The 22,136-nt window shown below is 47.6% G+C and overlaps 2 protein-coding genes across 14 annotated transcripts; one reads left to right on the forward strand and one right to left on the reverse strand.

The window, feature by feature from the left end:
• Positions 1-1,107: 1,107 nt before the first annotated feature.
• Positions 1,108-16,565, reverse strand: HNRNPH1 (heterogeneous nuclear ribonucleoprotein H1). 13 transcript variants are annotated; one of them, XM_063168788.1, is made up of 16 exons: positions 16,474-16,565; positions 15,793-15,904; positions 9,886-9,945; positions 8,987-9,124; positions 7,993-8,148; positions 7,649-7,792; positions 5,997-6,135; positions 4,818-4,996; positions 4,512-4,583; positions 4,300-4,433; positions 3,995-4,130; positions 3,738-3,821; positions 3,577-3,627; positions 3,166-3,249; positions 2,460-2,552; positions 1,108-1,889 (listed from the first exon to the last, which is right to left on the reverse strand). In XM_063168788.1, exons 2-16 carry the CDS (start codon positions 15,839-15,841, stop codon positions 1,765-1,767), a joined length of 1,644 nt encoding a protein of 547 aa, XP_063024858.1. In that variant the 5' UTR covers positions 15,842-15,904; positions 16,474-16,565; the 3' UTR covers positions 1,108-1,764. The 13 variants fall into 13 exon arrangements, with proteins under 13 accessions (XP_063024858.1, XP_063024863.1, XP_063024859.1 ...); XM_063168793.1 differs by lacking the exon at positions 9,886-9,945; XM_063168789.1 differs by lacking the exon at positions 16,474-16,565 and having other exon boundaries at positions 4,300-4,412; positions 15,793-16,076.
• Positions 10,582-15,222, forward strand: LOC134424751 (deoxycytidine kinase 2). The gene is made up of 7 exons (XM_063168801.1): positions 10,582-10,822; positions 11,446-11,561; positions 11,964-12,157; positions 12,357-12,504; positions 12,737-12,852; positions 14,181-14,280; positions 14,925-15,222. Exons 1-7 carry the CDS (start codon positions 10,723-10,725, stop codon positions 14,961-14,963), a joined length of 813 nt encoding a protein of 270 aa, XP_063024871.1. The 5' UTR covers positions 10,582-10,722; the 3' UTR covers positions 14,964-15,222.
• Positions 16,566-22,136: the final 5,571 nt, after the last annotated feature.

Below are 22,136 nucleotides of genomic sequence, written 5' to 3' on the forward strand. Positions count from 1 at the left end.
GGAAAAGAATGTTTTTCAGCCATGCATATCCAGGGTTTAAGCTGAAAGTAGCAGATTGTGTTTGGGATACCTGACCAATGCTGTGGTATTCCCTGGAAGGTGCTGGATGAAGCCACTGCTCTGCAGCTGGAACTGCTTTCACCCTCTTCCAGAAAAAAAAAAAGGGCAGTGGCTCACTGTGTCCAGCCCTGGGGCAGAGGGGAGCAGCTGCTGCTCCAGCCCTGGGGACCCCTGGTCCCTCTCCTGCCAGGCCTGGGCCTGGCTGTACCAGGGATCCCAAAGCAGTCTGTGCTCCTGTGCCAGGGCTGCCGCCACACCAGCAGCACGGTGAAGGCAGCCCCATCCCCAGGCAGCACCCAACAGGCCCCGTCTGTGCCCCAGGTGCCAGAGCAGCTCTTTAACAAAGTGAGCTTCTTCCAGAGGCTCCATGTGGAACAGTGCACACCCAGGGGTGATCCCCACTCTGCCCCAGCTCAGCCATGTGTCCCCTGAGCTGGGCTCAGTCAGCAATCCCCTCAGGAAGCAGGTTGTTTTCATGGCACACAGCCATGGCCAAAATACCCAGTGCTCAGAATTCCACCCTTACAGCTCCTCTGCTACAACAGAGGACACTTTTATCACTATAGAAAGGACCTCAGGTTCTTAACCCTTCAGGACAAACAGTTCCTTATCATGGGTAACCAAAATACTATGGCCACTGACTGCAGGGAAGCAGATTTTATATCAGTTCTGGGGAAGTTGCAGCGCTCAAAAAGCTGTAACAATGTTGCTTACAAAATCACATCTTTAAGCAGGATGTTTGACAAGTTACATTTATTGAAACATGGTTGCAGTAAGCTGCCCAGTCCACGGATGCCTACAGGAAAGTACAGAATCAACCCTCATCCCCCCCCAGCAGTTTTAGGGCCCAGCCATGCAGTGCTTTGAACCAACACCCACTGGGCACCCCCAGCAGCAGGGGCGTTGCCTCTGCTCCCCCCCACTTGTCACTGTTACAGTTTATGGGCCACTGAGTCACTGTGTGGCAGCTGCAGGGCAAGGGCACAACAGTCAGAGGACATGGGTGCAAGTGTGGTTACAAGAAGCTGGAGTTCAAGAAGGAGTGAGTTCCAGTTTTTAAAAGGAAGATTTATTTAACAAGTTTCACTTAGCGCAATACACCTAAAAAGGAAATCACAATACAATGAAAGATTAAATCAAGGCCTCAGAATTTTATACGAACACCAAGACCAAAATCCTAAAGTAGCCGTATTGCGTCTCAACATGTTTCCCCCATTAACTTAAAAAAAAAAAAAGCTTTAACATGCCTTACAGGATATTAAAAGAAATAAACTAGAACTAACATGCCAAATGTTCACTTTGATTTTCAGACACAGCTCCTATATTGGTTCTTTACAAAAAAGCATGTCTCTTTCAACATGTATTCAAAACAGTGTTGGATGTAATATGGTATAAGAGCAACATTTAACATAATTCAAACAGCTTTAACCTAAATACGCTTACTGCTTAAATACACTCCTACAACAAAACTAACTTGAGAAACGCTCCAAATTGTTTAACAGTTATAGTCTTTACTTGGTTATTACATCCTAGATGAATGTTCATTTCTGTATGTTCAAAAATACTGAACCTGAAAGGTTTTAAAACAATCCTGAATTCACTTACAGTAAAGCATAAATCACAAGCTCGTATTGCAAAACTGTTAAACTTAGTTTTTTGTTTTTTTGTTTTTTAAAAAAGATGTGACCAAAAGTCAGCGATTGGTTACATTCCCCAGCCACCACTCATGTTGGACATGTTGGACATGCCGCCCATGCCGTTCACTCCCATGGATGCGCGGTTCCCACTGCTGTAGTAGCTGCTGTTCATGGCGCCCTGGCTCCCGGGGTCTGAGGGGGAAACCGACAGCAGGTTCACAGCTGCCTCAGGCCGACTCGAAGCATCCTTGCCCCAACGCCTGTCCTTGCTGGGCCACCTCGTAAATACCGTCTACCGTGCCCAACGCTGCAAAGTGTCAGTTTACAGCTCCGTACCCAAAGCCAGTTACCGGATGTTCAACGACAGCACGAGCTCTGCATCACCCCCTTCCCAAGCCAGAGCTTTACCACTGCTCTGGGGGAATAGGGAGGACCCAGCCTCCCATGACCCCCTCCCCCATTTGTACTGTGTTTAAACAAAGCTGGTCTCCAGCTTTTGGGTTAAGAAAAGTGATCAGAGCAATGCAAGTCTGAGACTGGCATTTCCTGCCCCTTCCAGAATAGTTTTCCACATTTCCCCCCCACAGGTCCCCATTGCAGCTTTGAATCAACCCCCCCGTTCCCCAAAATTCACAGTAGCCACACCTTTAACTTTCAGAGCCTGTGCTGCCCAGGTTATAACATAACCCTTTAACACCAGTGAAGGGCATGTTAAGCCAGCTGCACCTGGCCCAATGGAAACCAGCAAAGAAATGCTCTTACCATAGCCACTCATGCTGCTTTGACCTCCATATCCTCCTCCATAGCCCCCACTCAGCTGCTGGTTGCCTGGAGCACCATAACTGGATTGGCTCCCTTTAAGTTAAGGGTAAAAACATTAAGAACTTGCCGGTCAAGATCTGCTCATCATCAACAAACCCCAGCCCTCACCCAACCAACAGCCCCTGCACTCTGGCACTACCTTGCTCACACCAAGGGAAGTTTAACATGCTCAAGGAAAGTGATGGGGTTTCTAAAGACATCCCTGCAATCAAGCAGCAACAAGAACTTTAGAAGTTACTTTTACAATTTCTGTGGACTATACTAAACAGGATCAATCTGCACTGTAACACACCCCAAAAAACTTAAGCTTGGCTATAAGGGACCTCACACTGAGTGCTGGCCTTCCAGAAGCACAGAAGTTCATTAACTGGAGTCACTCATGTGTACATGGTCCTGACAGACTTATTCCTGCCCCAGATTGATTGTGCATCACATCACAGCAGTTGTGTGGCTCATACACAGATACCTCTGTTTAAACAAACTGCTCTTAACCTCATCACTTGCCTAACACCCCTTTCTGTAGTTTAAATATCAGCGTTAATACTATAAACATTTTGTAAACAAATACTATAAAAGCAGCAGTGCATCCACACCCCCCCACCCCAGCACCCTCGAGACAACGGAGCCCCCCAGAAACCAACCCCACCTTCATCTCCGTAACCAGCCCAGCTGGGTGTCAGGAGGGTATCTGTCTTAGAGGCATAACAGCAACAGGCATTTAAGACTTGTGCTGCAAACACACATTTTAAATTTTTAAACAATTTTGGAGTTTGCCAGAGCAATTCAGACAATTTCTCCCAATTCCAAATATCTCTCTCTCACCACCAAGACTCAGCTTGAATGGCAGGTCACATGCCACAGATACATCCTCCATCACCGCACCATGTTCTGGTATCCCCCAATAGGGAAGGGGAAGGAGAATAAGGACAGGTATCTCCCCAATTTTGCACTACCGCACTCCCAAAGCCACTCATCCCACCACAAGCACACCACACTCAGCACCACAAGTTTATTCAACCTATTAAAGCTCAAATGTATTCCCAAAAGGATTATATACCTGGCAATGTGCTAGTGTTCCAATCTTGGACTACCCCTTCCGACTCCTTGACTGTGTGATTAAGACAGAATGTTGAATTTCAGTTTTGATGCCAGGCACACAATAAAGCTAGAGCTGTACAGAACGAGCCAGCTTCCAAGTGCCGTGAGACATTTACATACCCATTGCTCCCATCATCTGACTGCCATAGGCACCACCAGTTCCTCCTGCTGTAGAATTCAGGAAGAGCTCTACATATCTGTGTTCTGCAAGAATAAAGTTCTCCCATGAGAGCATATCACACCAAACCCATGCAGCTTGTCTCACTGCAAGTGAAGCTGCAGTGACATCTTTGGCATTCCAGTTGCAGCAGATGCACTACACCCCATCCAGTGCTGGCAGCTCCCCAAAGCCACCTCTCTCGAGCAGTCAGACTTACGCATATTTGCTTTGTCCTTGGACATGGCAGCCACTGCATCCTCGTGAGTAGCAAATTCAACGTCTGCCTCTCCGGTTACTCTGCCATCTGGTCCGATTTCAATGTGTACTCTTACAGGGTTCAGAGGTGAGAAGAACTACACACGGAACAGTCACACAGATTAAAACGCACCAATGCAACAGTTTGGGTTTACAACAAGCCATTTTCTCCAGAGGAACACTGCAGCTGCAGGGCAGCTGCTATGTCCCCACAAGGAGCCCGGGACCCAAAGCCATGCACAGGGGAGCTGCATGTGTGGCACTCACGTTGTAGATGTCATTCTCCGTGGCTCTGTAGGGCAGACCTCGCATGTGGACGCAGTGGCCAGTCGTGCTCTGGAAGGTGGACGATCCGTCGCCGTACCTGTGGTCCGACATCCCTGCGGAGAAAAGAGTCCATTCTAGGTCTTTCAGATGTATTTTAGTTTCTTTTGGGACATGTCGTAAGTTCAGTTACTGTTCCTATTAGAGATCCTTACCTCTTCCAAATCTATCAGAACCAAACCCATAGCCATCATTATACCCATTGTAGTCATCATAACCTCCATAACCTAGAAACAGATTGGACATGTTCATTTCAACTACACAAAGTTTCAAATAAACTTTCATTTCGACTACAGAAAGATCCAAATACACAGTACACACTGCAAACAACGACTACTACAACATTTCATTTCTTCTACAAGAATTAAGGCCAAGGACACATACACAGCTGGGGAGACACTACCAGGTCCAAGAGTTGCTGCTTTTCAAAGGAGCAGCTCCCTGGGCCCCTGGGCACTTACCTCCTCCGTAGGCTCCACGCCTCATCCTCTCCAAGCTACTTCCTCTACCCAGACTGTTGTACCCGCGCGTCAGGCCGGGCCTGTCGTACGGACCCGGTCTCTGCATGGCCAGCAGCTTGCGGGGAGGGTCGTAGTGAGTGCGCACCTCTGCTCGGCTGCTCTTGAAGATCTCAATGTACCTACGAGCGTTTGCACAGGGAGAACTCAGTCTTTGATTCCTTCCACAAACACCTCACAACTTCACATTACAACAAGCCATTTAGTCATAGCCTTGACACTGGCAGTTAATTTTAAGCCAGGTTTCTTTACGTTATGTAGGCAATGACTTTCTATTATTAGCACTACATTACATTTAAATCAGTGTATTTTCAAGAAATTAAAATTACTGAAGGGTTTATGTGCTCCTCATACTTTGCAGTATCCCAGCCTTAAGGGTGGGGGAGCATACTGATTCCCCACCCACCTCCCCCCAATTTAAAATGTTAGTCAAACAATGTAGGAGGGACCAGTGTCCGCTCAACTCAGCACTGTTGCTCAAGGCAACAGAAACAGAGGGTTAAAAACCCGATCTCCACCAAGAGTTTAACCCATCAGGATGCCACAAAAAGCTCTGCATGTACTACTGAACCCAGCCTATGCTTCAGTAATTCAGCGTAGGCAAAAGGTGCATGCTTCAATGATAAATAGTCACAAGTAAAATTGAATAAAAACCCTTTGTGACAATTTCTTGAAAGCTATGCTTATTACATTGAAGATTAATACAAGTAAGTAAATTTGTTACATTTCAACTTATAAAACAAGTTTAGAAAGTATCACATTTTCTTATGGTAGTAAGAATACTGTGCATGTCTTTAGAGCTAAAGGCAGAATTGGTGCTATTTGAGAAGTTAAAGCCATAGTCTCTCAACTTTGTCGTTTCCAAGCTATAGTTTTGAATGCCTGTTATTACTCAATTTCCCAAAGGACATTTTAGTTTAGCCCAATTTTATCTTGTATTTTTGGGTAGATCTAAACAGTCTGTGCCACACACACTGCAGCAATCAATATCTTTACTCATCACCAAGTTAGAGACCACAATTACTATTTTGATTTGGGTGTTAACACTTTCAGAAGAGAGAATATGGATTTAATGGTTTACCATAAGAAAAGTGACAGAGCCAACCAACCATCCATCCCCACCTGTGCCCTATTCTTTCCTTGTGTTTCTTTAGAGCCTTTTCAGCTATTTCCTGTGAAGCAAACTGCACGAAGGCCTCCCCCGTACTCCTCCCCTGGAAGTCCACCGGCAATGTTATCCCATTTGGCACGATTTCCAACCCTTCAACCCAAGGACAAATAACCCCAGTAGGGGGGCAATATTAACATCACAAGCCCAGTCATGAGTTTTTTCTTATAGCTTTAAAAACACCAGAATTTAAACACTTTTAAGAGAATGGTATGTTGATTCTAGAACACCAGAACAAACAAGGCACTTCAACAAAGAGCTCCACGATCACATACCATTCAGTTCAGGTTCTTAACCCACCCTGCAGAGCTCAGAAATGCTCTGAGGGTCAGGGACAGCCCCTCAGAGAAGGCATCTAATGCAGGGTGAGTTAAGAACTTTACACATCATTACAAACCTCGGCAATTCTGTGAAAGTATTTAAGATGAACTTTTTAAGAGAACTTAAATTCAAACACAGCAAGTTAAACAGCTTTATACAGAACAAGTAATTTTACTAGAAGTCATGTAAAATAATTAGTCTTATGCAAATATCAAGTTTCAGCAATTTTTTATCTTTAAGAGTGCTTAATTAAGAAAAAAATCATGAAGTAATTTTTAAGTATTAGTTCCTGAACAGAAGAGACATATTTTGTATATTAAGTACATAAACAACTTATAAAGCTTGAATTACTTCACCATGTAAGAAAAGAACAGTTTAAAATGCACATGCTTAGAAATTGCTCTTGTTCATATCACCAATTCAGAAAACAAAAAAAAAAAAAAAAAAAAAAACAAACAAGTTCTGAGATTGTAAAACTGGAAATGTCTCTACTGTATTTTAAAGCAAAACAACAAGCTTCATCATATCTTGTAACAGCAAAACATTTAGAAATCTAGTATTTTGAAAATAATAACAAATGAAATCCTAAACAAACAACAGATTCCATTCTTAGACATTTTAATAGTCTAATTTCAGTTTGTAAACATAAAACAGCTGCAAAAAAAGTAAAAATTAGTCAAAACAAGGCATTATCTCTTCACCCATAAAAACTTTGAGCTAGGCAACATCAAGGGTCTGGTGGGTTTTTTATCCCCATAGGAAGAGAAAGGGGCAAATCTGTAGATCTCTATTTGGGTAGAGTTCAGCAGGTTTTCTCTGCACTTCATTCAATACTAACTCTATTTTGGGAAGAGGTCATGGGCCCTTTACTGAGAACCTGGCTCCTCACACAGAGCCCAGTGGGGAGTGTGATCTACATCCTTCACTGACCAGGGCCAATCATCCAAGGCCAGGGGTGGAAGTAGCTTCCCACATGAACTGTTCAGCTTTATTTGGAAAGCAAGATACTTTTCTGTAATCCTTTCTTGGAACAGCATGTCCCACCAAGTATAAATTCAAGCACCTTTTTGGCATTCTCTAAATTATTTAATTTATCAAGTATTTTAGGAAGTGATCCAAAGGGTTCTTCATGCCCAGAAAACTAATGAAGAATTGCTTTATTTACTTTAAATACCCATGATAATACTGTTGGATGTACTACTGGGCAATCCATGCCTGTTTGGTTTGTTGGGGTACTTTTAGCATAAACCAATAGTGCTATAGCTACTACTTTTATCCCACATACCTGAAAAAAACTGTACAATTTCTTCTTTACTACAGCCAAATGGGAGTCCTCTAAGACGTACAAAACCATCATTAGCTGTATCAGGGCTGTTGGGACCAGTATGCTTCAGAACCCAATCCATTTCAACGTTGTTTGACTTGAAAACTGTAAAAGGCACTTAGAATTAATGCATTCTGGAGTAAGGTAAAGTTTTTAAAGTTATTTGCCTTGAAACTAGCCAACTTATGATATGCAAGTCCATTTGTCCTTTCACATGCATTTTAGAAAGACAAAAAATGCAATTAACCAAAAACCCATCAAGCACAAACACAGTGTAGTCAGTTACTAGACCAACTGAGTCAAACCTTCAACGTATCTGTGTCCCATTGTTTCTCTGTCTTTTTTCAGGGCCAATTTCACGTCCTCCTCTGACTCAAGTTCAGCAAATGCTTCTCCACTTGGTCTGCCCTCCCTGGTGTAGATGAAACGGATACCCAGAGCCCCGTTCAGAATTTTGCAATCTGAAAATCAAACAGAAAGGTCAGAATTACTTTAATTATTACAGGAACAGTGTTACTTTGAAAGTTTCAGAGAGCCTAAAACCAAAAATATATTGAGTATCAATTATATCATAACAAAGTCAGCACCATTTCTGGTGCAATGCAACTTTAAAATGACCAGTTAAATAAGGCACTAACTAAAGTTCCCATTCTAGTCAAACCTGCAGATAAAGGATAATTGCGAATTAGCTATTTCCAAAACTCTTCTGCCTCAAGGTGAACACACTATCTGCTTTTGATCTTAACTCTCTTATTAGCCTGAAATAAGGAACAGTAAAAATCAGTCTAAGTGTAATAAACTGAATCAGAACAAAATCAAATACATCAAATTCCAGAAGCAGTTTTAAAAGGTCCAGTCACTGCAGAAAGCATGTATTTATCACCACTATTTATTACTGCAGAATGCTATTAATCTGGGGAAGCATACACACACTGAACACTCGTATTGTCCCAATAACATGAGTCTGCTGGGATTTAGCTTTGTAATTCTTACTTCAGGTTGAACTTTCTTTAAAACTGAACCTTCTCTCTCCTGGTTACTCAAGCAGCAAAGGCAGTTGTGGCTATCCCAGCAACTCAAACGAAGCCCCTTAGTAATGAGTTCCTGCTAGCATTAACATGGCTTTGCACCCCAGGTTCTGGCTGAAGTACTTGTTGCACTACAAACTGCACTGGCTACTGAATGCCTCCTGCAAGTGCTCACTACAGCATTACCACAGTGTCTCTGGGAGTGACCCAGAATTGACAGCAGAGCCCAACCCCTCTCCCACAGCTCTTATTCCTCCACAGCCCCACTTACCGGAGAAGAATCTCTGCACCTCCTCGGTGGAGCAAGACCAAGGCAGCCCCCGGACCTTCACGACGTATCCCTCGCTGCTCTCTGTGTTAAGCATCACATTGGGGGTGAGGCTCTGCTCTGTCTCTGCTTCTGTGGTTGCTGGAAAGACCAGAACGGGCCCTTTGAGATGCTGCTCAGCACGGCCGCCACCCGCACCCCCTCAGAGCGCCCGGCGGCCCCCCTGGCCTGTGTCCCGGCCCTCCCTGATCCTCCTCTGCCTCGGCCGCTGCCGCCTCACACACACGGCGCCGCTCCCGCCCCCGGCCCGCGCCCTGCCCCTTCCCCGCACGCACACATGGTGGGGCTCCGCGCTGGTTCTAGGGCTCCGAGCCTGATCCACTGTCCGGAGAGCGCCTAGTCCCGGTCAGGCGGCAGCGAGCGGGCGAGCCTGCAGCGAGAGCGCGCTAGGAAATGGCGGCGGGTGCTCCCGCTTCCGCTGGGCCGGGCCTTCCTCCGCACAAAGAGCGCGGTCCCAGACGCCGCCCTGGCAGGCCCGCAGCCCCCGGCGATGGCGCAGCACCCGTGCCCGGTTCGCAGGGAGGGCCGTGTGACCAGAGGGCACCGAGCACCGCGAGCCTCCGCCGAGCACGGGACCGGCCGCGGCGTGGTCGGGGTGGGTGCGGGGCGCATGTGCCCCGGTGGGCCCGGCCCCACCCCCGGGACCCGCGCGCCGCCTGTGCGCACGCGCCGCCCGCCCGCCGCGCCGAACAAAGCCCCGGCCCCGCGCGCCCTGGGCGCCGCTCGCCGCACTGCGCGTGCCCCGCGCGCTGCCGCCCCCGCCCCGGCCCGCCGCGGCTCCCGCGTGGCGCGGACAGCCGAGCGCTCTGGCTGCGCACACCGGTGCGCGAACTGGCACTTACCAGCTTCAAAGGCTGACGCTACCCCACGTGAAACAATCTGCTCGCTTCGGTCACTGAAGCCTGGTGTGTTTGGAGGAGATGGGGAAAGAAGAGACAATGGGTCACAATTATCATAAAAGAACGGAAAAGTTAATTCCCTCCCATTTCCTCCAAACACACCAGACCTAGCTAGATTTCACCTTGTATTACCGAGGAGGAAGGAGGAAATTGGAATAACTCATCTAAGAATCCTCCATCCCCTTTCCCCTTGGATAACCAGCTCATGTTTCAACTTGTCTGCACAGTTGATAGAGGACCGGTGCCTAGAGTTAAGCAAGCTCCTGGAGCCCCGACATTGGTATTTGGGGCCCAGAAGCTGCTCTGAGTAGTCTCCGGATGAACACCATTCATCCACGAGCGTTTCTTCTCCAGTCAGTACCAAAACAGACTGTGAGCCTACACTGCCTCATCTCTTATTACATGTTCTGGACTACTAACATTCACCCCACCCCCACAGCTGGAGGCTTTTAAATTTTTTTAAATGCATGCTCAAGTTTACGTAAGTAAATCAAACAACATGGCGAACTCGTTTACAGAAATGCAAATTAGATCAGTAAGTGGAACCGTGCTACAGTCACTTCCTGCTCAAAGGTCTCTTCTCCATTTCACTCGCCGAACGCCCATTTTGTAACACCGCGGCGGCGGGAGCGGGGCAGGAGCGGCGGGGGAGGGGGCAGCGCCTCCGCCTCTTCCCGGGGAGGACTGGCGGGAAGCGGCCATCCCGCCCACCCGCCTGGCGGGACGCTTAAAGTGCGCTGGAGCAGCCGGGAACCCCTTTAGATCCCGCTCGGCACCGCCATGTCTACCCCCGCCAAGCGGCACTGCCAGAGCCCCGCCGGCTCCCTCGAATCCAGCTTCCAGAAGCGCCTCAGGAAGATTTCCATCGAGGGGAATATCGGTGAGCTCAGCAGAGAGGGTGCGGAGGGCGGCTCAGGGTAGGAAGGGAGTCCGGGGGAAGGTGGGGGGTGTCAGGCCGGGAGCACCCCAAGGGCCTGGGATGCCGGGGGAGACAAAGAGAGAGAGGGGCGGCTGCGGCGCTTGTTCCCCCGGCTCTGCGGGCAGCTCGGGGCTCTGCGGGGAGAGTCGCACCGGGACACGAAGCCGGAGCGAGGCTGGGGCGGATGGGGAGTTCCCCGAGCAGGGTGCCCGTCAGTGACACGGAGGCGCAGGGCGGGCTCGGGAGCACAAAGCCCCGGTGCCCCGGCCCGGCCGGGGCTGTAGCGCTCGTTCGCTCCCGCCCGCGCCAAGTCCCAGCGCCTGCGCGGCCGCTCCCTCGCTCTCCCCGCTAAGCTCCGCCCGCCACGGCAGCTCTAAAATGTCGGCCGCTCCTCGGCCGCCCACATCACCCGACCGGCCGGGCGCGGCCCCTCTGGCGAGAAAGATTAGCGCAGTTTGCTCCGCGGCGGACCCGGCCGGCCCCGCGCCCCAACAGGCACTAACAACCCTCAAACTGCCCTGTCCGTCAGCAGCACCAGAGCTATCAAACCCCAGCCCTTTGTGAACTGCTCTAATCTTCCGCAGCTGCGGGGAAGTCAACGTTTGTCAGGCTGCTGGAGAAACACAGCGATGAGTGGGAGATCATCCCCGAGCCCATCGCTAAGTGGTGCAACATCCAGACAGCCGAGGATGAGTATAAGGTAGGTGCGCTGGGTTTGGGCCGGAAGAAACTGCAGGGAGTTCCTCAGCCAGGGAGTTATGCCAAAACCCAGCTATACTTAGTCTGCAGCAGCCAGAGTCATCCCCACTATCATACCACAGTTGGTCAGGCACTCAAATTGTAAAGGCAAGATACTACTGAACGTATATTCCAAACCACATACCCTACTCCACGGGAATCACGCTAAAATCTGGAATTTAAACTGCTCAAAGAAGTTGTCATGAAAACCACCATCACCTGAGGAAAAAGTGTCTCTTAGGTCCTATGCCTAAGCATTTTCTTAGTAATAAAAAGAAAGCCATGAATTCTTACTTGAACATATCAGAATTCTCGTTTGAGAAAAGCAGTATGTTCACATTAACTTTTTTCTCTTGCCTTTTAGGAACTTTCAACATCTCAGAAGAGCGGAGGAAACTTACTTCAAATGCTGTATGACAAACCCTCAAGATGGGCTTACACATTTCAGACTTATGCCTGCTTGAGCCGAGTAAAAGCCCAATTAAAACCTCTCTCAGCCAAGCTGTACGAAGCAGAACATCCAGTGCAATTTTTTGAAAGATCTGTGTACAGTGACAGGTAATTACAGCATGGCAAGAACTCACAATAACAATTTCCAGGTCTTTAAAGACATGGAGCTGAGGAAACACTTGATTTTTAAATTAATACCTGCAAGGGAGCAGGCTTTATTAAGGCATTTTTTTCAATACCATCATTCTGTTGTTTTGGTAGTTCACTTTTGTCATTCCTGGCATAAGACTGATGTCTTTCATTGCAGATATGTGTTTGCTTCCAACCTGTTCGAGTCTGGAAGTATTAATGAAACAGAGTGGTCTATTTATCAGGACTGGCACACCTGGCTTTTGAATCAGTTTCAATCAGATATAGAACTGGACGGCATGATCTATCTCAGAACCACACCTCAGGTATGCTCAGTAAAATGGAGGTGTTTCAGTTCCAGTTTCATCTTCCACAGGTTTAAGAGGGTACAAAAAAAGTTATTCTAGATTTAACTCGTTTATGTTCAGCCAACCATTTAAAATTAATGCTCACTAATGTCTAGCATTAGTCCTTCCAAATTAAGGGCCACTTGATCCGTTTAGCTGATTTAACCTACAACACATGATTAATGACCAGGTTTATATTTTTTTTCCCCAGAAATGCATGGAAAGGCTACAGATGAGGGGCAGAAAAGAGGAGCAAGGAATCGAGCTTGAGTATTTGGAAAACCTCCACTATAAACATGAAACCTGGCTTCATGAAAGGACTATGAGGTAGGAATCCATTTTCTGTAGCAAGTTTCAACTTGCAGGCAAAGCTCTTTCCTACCTTAAGCTTTAGTTTTATCGAGTTTACTGCAAGTCTAGTTTCACTCAGGCATTTGGATATGCTCATATTTATTCACACTTCAGGTTTCAAGGGATGAAACTCAATCTAATTTTTAATCTTTGTTAAGCATTAGCTTTAACTAGAAAGCTTTCTTGTAACTCTGGCAAGGATATGGATTTTGCTAATTGGAAGGACTCAGGAATAAGACTTAAAATGGTGGTATGGGGCCAATCACATACGTTTCTCACCATGCAGTTTCTGTTGTAATGTAAGAGGCAAACAAGGCCCCAAATACCATTAAACTAGCAGGACTGCATTTCAACAAAGTTTAAGTATTAATCCTAACTTAAACAATAATCAGAAAGGCTTTTGGCAGAGCTGTTACACACAAGAAGCCTAATTAGCTACTGAGTGATCTCTGTACACCTTCTCTTAAGCTCCTTATTGACTCTTACTGGCTTTCCCATCCAAAGAACCTGAACATGAAAACAGACTCTAGATTTTTCCCTAGAGGAGTCCAAAATATTCTACTGAAGGGGAAGCACTACAATTCCAGGAAAAGTACATTATCAGTTTGATCTACTTGCTGAAGTTTCACATAGGATGACCCAAATGCTTAGGAGACAGAAGGCAGTGCACAGTGTGCAATTTTGGGAATGTTTACGTTGTGTACTCACTCCAAACTCAGTAAGGAAGCACTTCCTGTGTCTGGAATAGGAACTGAAGTGTGCAAGCACAAGTTAGAATGTTGTTCAGCACACGTACTGCATTTTAGAAATGCCTTCCACACTCACAAAGACTTAAACTACTGCTCCCATCTGTTCCTAAACTGAAGCCAAAATGGTTTTGCTTATGTCCAAGACGTTATAAATACCAGTCTTATAACCTGTTAAAGAGGTCATCCTCATGAAAGGAAGCTTTAAAACTGCATCTTCGTAAGTGGATTAAATGGGGGAGACACAGGGCAAGGGAGATTTTGAAAAAAATATATCATCTTACAATTACAAAATTAGTTTCTGGTCATTGATTCCATTACAAGAATGAGATAAGAAAACTAAGGTAAAAAATATCCCCCCCCAACTTGTACATTACTAAAAGTCTAGATTTGTGAAATCTATTAAGAGCAATTAAGGACAAACTTGGCATAGGCTTTATATTTAAGTTAGGAGCACCAGCTTTAACATTTCAGATGCATGTGGTAACCAAGAGCAAGGGTCTAGAACGCACAGTATTTTGTGTCACTTTACTCAAACTATGTTCTTTCATTTAACAGAGTTGATTTTGAGAACATTAAGGAGATTCCTATTCTAGTTTTGGATGTTAATGAAGATTTTAAGAACGATAAGATTAAACAAGAGTACCTGATTGATAAAGTAAGTATGAAGTATTAGAGGGTTTGTATCTGCTCTTCTGCAGTTACCATGCACGCAGTGACATTAAACAGTGGGGAAGAGAGAGTGAGCAACCATTTGAGGAGACAAGGAGGGAACAGAGCCAAAATGGTGTTTACCAATTCCTCAGAAAGGCAAGACTTGGGAAGTAAATGCGAAAAGAAATTCTGGTGGAGTTGCTTGGCTAGTTCACGGGAAAAAAAAAACTCCACCTAATACTTACAAGCATGAGGAAGTGCTCTCCTAGGAAACCCTATAAACCATTTTCTTCATCTTGTTCTGGGTCATCAGCTTAAGATTACTGAAGAATGACTCCTTTAAGACAAGACTAATTCCCTCAATTTAACAGCTCTAAATAAATTGGGGAGCCCAATGATGAATTGTGGAGGTATTTGTCATTACATCCTCATGGAAACCAGCAATTAATGGTTTAATTTTAAGCAGACACTCAGACTTGCCATCTACCTTGCCCCTCTGAAAGGCCACACGCATTTCAGTTCATGAATTAAATACAGGGGCAAAACATCACTGGAAAACCGTAGTGACAGACAATTTCTTCCCAAATAAAGGGAAAAGCCTGGTACTTTAAATGCCTCAAATAATACATATACTTTTTTTTTTAATAGGTCAAGTCATTTCTGACCTCTTTAGAAGATGAAAATTAATCCTAATAAGAAGTCCATGAAGTTCACTCAACAATCTGTGTGTTTAAAAATTTACTTAAAACAAATGCATAACCTGTATAGCTGATTTTAAAGCAAGCCTGAAATGTAATAACATGATTTGGGATTTATTTTTATCCTTATCTGAGCTGTGTGTTTTGCTAGACCTTTTTGTATAGCTGAAAAGAACAATTATGGGATGTTTTGATATTGATTTTTTTTCTTGTATATTCTCTGCTGTTTAATAAAGATTTTAAAGTGATATTGACTCTCGAGTGTCTGTCCCCACGGGGGAGCTCAGCGAGAGGCCGACACCCAGTAAACAGATAGCAGGCGCTGAGCATGGTTGTTTTGCAATAACTGGCACGGGTTCACCATTTTAAGACGAGACTGTTATGGCGTCCAGAAACCTTTACTTTCAACTTCTGCTTTACTAAGTGGCCGTTTCCACCGGATTTACGCTACTTAAGGCTGGACGTTAGACCTGTAACAAACTGTAATTCACGCTTATCTCGTTGGCCATCTCACGCCCACCCCCCCAGCAGGGGAGGGAGCCGCGGGCGCGGCGGCGGCGGTGGAGGCGGGACAGCGACCCCGGAGAGCCCCCGCGGCCCCGCCCGACACGACGCACGCGGCCGGGGGGGTTGAGCGGCGCACGCGGCCGGGCCCGTCCCCGCCGCCCCCCTCCCTCCCTCCCTCCCCCAGCGCCATCGTGAGGCCTCCGCGGCACCGGCCCCGGCCTGGCAGCACCACGAGGGCCCGATCGCCCTTTCCCCCATCCCCCCGTTCCCTCCCGCCACCCCGTCCCCCTCCCGCCGTCGCTGGGCCTTACCCAAGCCGGGGATCTCGCCCTCGGTCTCCTCGGTGTGACAAGGGTCCATCTTGGCCGCGCCTTCCCCGCAAGGGCCGCAACAAGAACAAAGCTGGGCGGGGGCGCTCAGGCGCTGCGCGAACAGAAACAAAAGCTCAGCGGCGGCCGAAGGGGCGCTCGGAAAAGGTGGATTGGGGCTCCGCGGGGGGTTTCTCGGTGCTCCCGCGGGGATGGGCCGCGATACAGCCGCCGGTATTCCCGGTACCGCCCGCTCGTTCCGTCTGCGCAGCGCCCGTTCCGCGCCTATAAATGGCCGCCGGCCGCGCAGCGCCGCGCGCTGACGTCACGCGCCGCCCGCCCCCGCCAGCCAATGGCTGCGTGACAAATTGAACGCAGCCAGTCACGTCCGGCCCCCCGCGCGCGCGGTGGTGGCGGGGGGGGAAGAGGATAATGGAGGGGGGAGCGCGCGACCGCCCCGGGGGTCTCGCGAGCCCCTGTGCCCCCCGCGCCCGCCGGGGGACCCGAGTTCGAGTCCCCAAGGACCCACGTTCGAGTCTCTGCCGCCGGCCTCGGCTCTGGCTCGAGTCCCGCCCCCGCCCGTTCCGTTCCCCGGTTTTAGAACATGGCGGCGGCCTTGTCTCTCCCCCCCATGCCCGCCCCGGCGCCCCCACTCGTCCCCGTTGCCCCGGCACCCCCGCTCACGGCGAGCTGCAGCCGCGGGGCTCCGGCAGCGATCGGCGGCTCCGCGCACTGCAGCACCGCCCGCCGCCGGTGTCAGCAGGGCTCGGCTCCGCCTCCCGCCGCGGCGGGGGCCGGGCACGGCGGGGCCTGCGCGGGCCTGGCCGGGGAGGCCTTGAGGGCCCCTCCGCACGTTGGAGGGCCGTCGTGTGGCAGCCCGGGCTGAGCGGCTCCCTCAGGCACTGCTGGGGCTGTTCGGGTTTGGCGCAGGAGGTTCCTGGGCCGGAGCTGTCCCTGGAACCCCCGAGTGGGCGCTGGGAGTTCTCACATGCCCTCTGTCCCCTCAGACCGCGCTCTCCCGAGCAGACCCACCGTCTCCACAACAAATCGCGAGTGAAGCAGGTTCAGGTTAAAATAGCTGCTAGGGAGCGTTGCTGTGGGATTGAACAGATAAGAAGTGACCTTAGGACTGTGGAGGTGTGGCACCGACTCCAGCTTTGTTTCTGGCCGAGTGTTAGTGTAAAGCAAATCCCTTTGCTAATCCCCGTTTAGGCCTTTGCGTTTCTAGCAGTGAGATAATGATAATTTTTGGCTTTTTATAGTATGTATTAATGTTCATACACTGAGGTACGTTTACTATGTGTCATTTTATTGGTCCTGATTGGTATTTTTAGTCCCCATTACTGCATTTGAAAAAGGACAGAAAATGGGTTTTCTGTTGTTTATGCATCATGATCCACATGATTAAATGGCTTTAAAGAGAGTTGTAATGGCTGTTCTCTTGCTATCTAATTTACAGTGAGAAATGAAGCCTGATTTGCCTAATATTTTCTTGATCTTATGTTTATTTAGTTAAACGGGATTCTGATGTAAGACCTATCTTTAGAGGTCTCTTAGGAAATTAAAATCATCCTGTGTTCACACTGACAAGAAGTTCTACATATCCTTCCAGTGTTAGAAGATAGCTCATATGACTTCTTTCTGCAAATATGTATCTGCTACTAATCTTAAGCAAAAAACTCAGCATGCCTTTGACATAACCCACAGTGAGTTTGGTACAGCCACTTCCAAGGAAAGAACGTGACTGTGAGCACCGGGGGCAAGCAAAGACATAAATAGTTATCAGAAGAGTTTTGATTAGCCAATGTATATGCTGGTTTGAAAGACGAAAATAATTAACTATTCAAATGGAATTACTGCTAACAGAGCAGCCCTTTTCCTCAGAGGCCCTGGCTGGTTAAATGCTTTTGTACATGGGGGTTGACTCATGGTGTGTGAGCACTGGCACAGAGGGAGACAGGAGATAAAAATCTTCCTGAAAACATGGGTATAGTTTCTTCCTTCCATGAGGTCTTCTAGGACTCAGGCATCATGTTTACCTGGCTTTTGTTTTATGGTGTGAGCCTGACACCTGCACCTTCCCCTCCAACAGACCCAGTTGAACCCCAGTGTGTCTGTCACAGCTCACGCTGCAGCTCTGGGTACATATTTTTTCCTGAAAGGGCTTTGTTCTACTTCAGAAGTTCACTGTTTCATTCCTGTGATGGAGAAAGGCATACCTGCTGCCCAGACAGCAGGGGAGAGGAGCTCCTCTCATTTTCCCATTTGCATTCCCAGAGGGTTTTGCCCCATTCGAGTCAGCTGGGGCAGTGAGGGCTGAGCTCAGCCTGTTGGGTGTTGTAGTGCATTGGGTAGGAAATGGGCAAACAGGTTGATGCCTTGTGAAGGCTGACCTAGAACAGAGACTAGAGAGAGTTAAAGAATAAAGTGGGTGTTTATTAGAAGGCCTCAATGGATACAGCTTGGGCAGTACAAGAGCCCAACCAAGATGATCCCAACATGGTCACAAAATGGATGACCAGTCATGAAGTCTCACACTTTTATAAGTTCTGGTCATTTCCATATTAGAATTAATTATCCAATTATATCTTTAGCTTATGAAGTCCCACCCTTCTTGTTTTTCTCTCTTCAGTGCACTTGTTGTTTATGCTCTTGAGATTTAGGCCTGAGATTTGGATCATTTGTCCTTGGTCCCCAGATAGAGAAGGAATTGTTTTGTCTCCCTACTCTGCAAAGAGAGCTCATCATGCCCTAAATGAAGCTCAGAACTACACAGTAAAGCAGTACAGAATCTGAAAAATATGAAAGCTAAAACCTGAGGCATTAAGGTGGGCTCCAGAGTAGAAATCTCCCAGATAGTCACAGCCCCTATGCAACATCCCAAATTCCCTACAGGTTCATGGAGAGGAGCCCCAGTCCAGTCTGCAGAGAGATACATGAAGCTGAGTACACATGTGAAGTGTTAAGCTGGACCGAAGTACAGCTCTTGAAACTTGTTACCTGCACAAGAATTTTCTGTTTGATACCAGTATCTCTTTGTGATCTTGCTTGAACTTCTTTCCAGGACAAGAAAATAATGAAGAAAATCTGCAGCTCTTGTTTGAGGGTTCTGTAGTCATCCAAGCATATGGAGACATTTTGTGTGTCTGAGAGTGAAGCAGATGCTCACTTCTGAGTAGATTTTGGAGATATTGCTGCAATGCAAAAAATAATTGCCAACAATTCTTTCACGGATCAGTATTTGCCATTACAGGGAGAATTGATCAGAACTTAAATACCTGCTCTGAAGAGATGAGAGAGCTCAGTCCATCATCACTGTATGTCCCTTCCCTTTCCTCCTTAGCTGTTACTCATTTCTTCTGCTGCTGCCATCACAGAGTCCATTTTTCATGTCTCAGCTATGTGCATTGCATGTTCCTCATGTTTGTATATAAGCACCTGTAATTAGGATCTTATGATTAATCTGCAAACCTGATTAACTCTCAGTAAACACTGCTGCAGCTGACTTGTTTTTCATGTGGACTCTGAAAACAGGGAATACATGGAAATCTTATACTACTGATGCTTTGTATGTTTCTCTGTGTGTGTGACCTCCAGGCAAAAGCCCTACCATCCAATCATAATCTTTCTGTATTCCCCATGCCTTTTGAAACAGCCTCTAGCTGTGACACTGTGATAAATAGAAGTGAAACAATGCTATTAAAAATGCATTATGTGTGTTCTGCCATATTAGATAACATAGCCTTGTTCAACACCCACTAATGCTGCCAGTTCACAGCTTTGCCAGTGCAGTCTCCCTCCCATGTCTGATTTCGATCTAAGAAGATTTTTGGCTACACTTCACCTTTCTTCTTTTTCACCTTTGTTTTTTACCTTTATTCAGTTTTCTGAAAATGGTGGTCCTGCAGCATGGATTGGATGTAGCTCATGTTTCCCAGCTTTCCTAAGCTGTAATTCACTAAGAAGCCAAGCTGGAAAACAGTTGGGGAGGTTTATAAACACTGTTTTAGTGGACAGCAGATACCCAAGTCCCTTGCTCTCTCTGAGGCCTCTGCTGCACTTTTAGAAGCTGTCACCCTTCCCTTTGTGCCATCAGCTTATCCACAGCTTGTGCTCACCATCCTTTGCCACTGTGAAAGTGAAGAGTTCTGCTCCCTCAATGGCTGCACCCTTTTAGGGCTCAGAAAAGTTCACCAGCCTGGTTCTTCTCTGCTTGTCAGTGGAACCCAGGCCTGTCACCGTTTCAGTTTTGCAGCATTAGAATGATAGCAGTGGGCAGAACACCTGGATTTACCGCTGGAGCTGCCCCACTTGTGAGGGCAGGGCCAGCCGGGGTGAGGTGTCTCCCACAGCGTGCTGCAGCTCTCTGCCAGTTCTGCTGCCTGAGCTCTGTGGGCATGAGTCAGCTCTGGTCCAGGAGCCATCTGGCTGAGCAGCGCCGTGCTGAGCTCATCAGGCTGCTCCCGGGAAAGGTTTCTTCATTCAGGCAGAACATTCGCAGCACCTTGGCACTTCATCCCAGTGCTGCCAGGAGAGAGAGAGGTGGAAAGTGGCCATTCACATAGCTCCAAGGTCTGCATTTCTTCACACCCTCCCAAATGGAGAACGAGCTGTAAAGCCGTAGCTACTGAACAGAAGGGTGACTCAGTCCAATGTTGGGAGAGTGTGCTGTGGTACTCTATCAGGGCAGACAGAGTCCTGAGCTCTTGTTATCCTGGCCAGCTGCATTCATGAAATAGAGCCTATTTTAGCCACTCACCCATTGCATGCTCAGAAGCAGAGACCACAGCAGCTCACTGCTTTGACCTCACTGGAATGATGATCTCTGACTTTTAGCCCTGGCAGGCAATGTTGCCTCAGTAATTTGGGGTCACCCACCTTTCTCTAGTCAACCAGTGCCACATCAAAGCAACACAGCTGATACACGTGCTCAGGCACAGGTCTTCTTTCATTTTCTCACTCCAGAAAATGCTCTGTGAGTCCTCCTGAGGGCTGACCCTTTGGCTCTTCCTACATAACTTTTACCTTTAGTCCCTGAACACAGAATCTGGCATAGCATCCATTGCTGGGGGCTGGAGCTGGGCATGCTCTTCCATAAGGTTCCCCAGCAGGTGGTCAGTTTTCCTTTGCAGGTAGGGCATTCACAAAGGGCCATGTTAAGCCCTGTCCATTTTATATATACTGTGGCTCTGCCCTTACCTGTGGAAAGGTGAATTCTTGGAGCTCTCTTACACGTGGTAATTGCTGAGGTAGAAAACTGATGAGAATGAAGCAAATTGTAACTTTAGAGTGTGGATTTTCCTGGCCTCCCGACCTGCTAACAGACAAAGTTGCAGATAGCTCTGGTTTTGCTTAGGCTTTACCACACTATCAAGTGCAGGAACGGTTTTTATTGCGCTGGGTCGTGGCCTGTGGTTAATGTAAGGGAAGACTTGCCTGCAGGTGAGGAGCCTGCTCTCACTGGCCTGTCTGAAATACCCTGTGCCTGCATCCACTGCTGCATCTACACCCTGATGGTGTGGGGGTGATGTTCAAGCCAAGCACGGTGTTCTCCAGCCGCAGGCATGACACAGGTCAGCCAGAGTCACGCTCTTCACCCCAGCCCATCTCAGCCTCTTGCACCCACACTCTCCAATTCCCCCTGAGCAAAGCATTCCTTCCCCTGCCCTTGCTCTGTTACATGCCCAGCAGATCCGTGTGTCCATATGTTTGCTCAGATCAAGAGAGCTCTGGATCTCACTGCCCATGCTGTTCTTCCTACTTTTGGCATTGATAGACACGTAGCTGAAAATGACCGTACTGCAAAGCAGGCAACCCCCAAAATGCTGTGAACACGACAGCCAGGCCTCTGCAGACTCAGCACATAAAATGGGTCACTAGCGGGGGCATTTCACTCCCACAACTCCATGTGCCCGCCTTTCTTTTTCCTTGCCATTGAAGTTATTTGCATGTAAACAAGTAAAACTAAGGCAAGGGGTAACAAAGTGACGGTGAGGATCGGTGAGGGGAAAGGGAGGCGTCCCACAGTCCTGCTCTGGCGACTGCATCCTCTCGCAGCTCCTGCCGGCTGCCTCCCCAGAGCTCTGATCCTGGTGCTGCTGCAGAAAGAAAGGCCCATTGAGAAGTCTGGCTCCAAATTAGCATTTGAATTCCCTTGTAGCCTGTTGTCAGATGGGCAGGAGGTGAGTGCTAGTCTCGGTTGCTCAGCGCTGATACACAAAGGTGGCTTTAAAAGGTCCTTATTTTTCTGAAGGCAAGAAATGCATTGCTCAGACTGTGGATACTTTCTTCTTTATAATTTTTTTCTTTCCCTCTCCCATTGTTCTCCGTTTCACCCCTTTCCTGGG

This window comes from Melospiza melodia, chromosome 14 (genome assembly GCF_035770615.1).
Source record: "Melospiza melodia melodia isolate bMelMel2 chromosome 14, bMelMel2.pri, whole genome shotgun sequence".
Lineage (NCBI taxonomy): Eukaryota > Metazoa > Chordata > Aves > Passeriformes > Passerellidae > Melospiza > Melospiza melodia.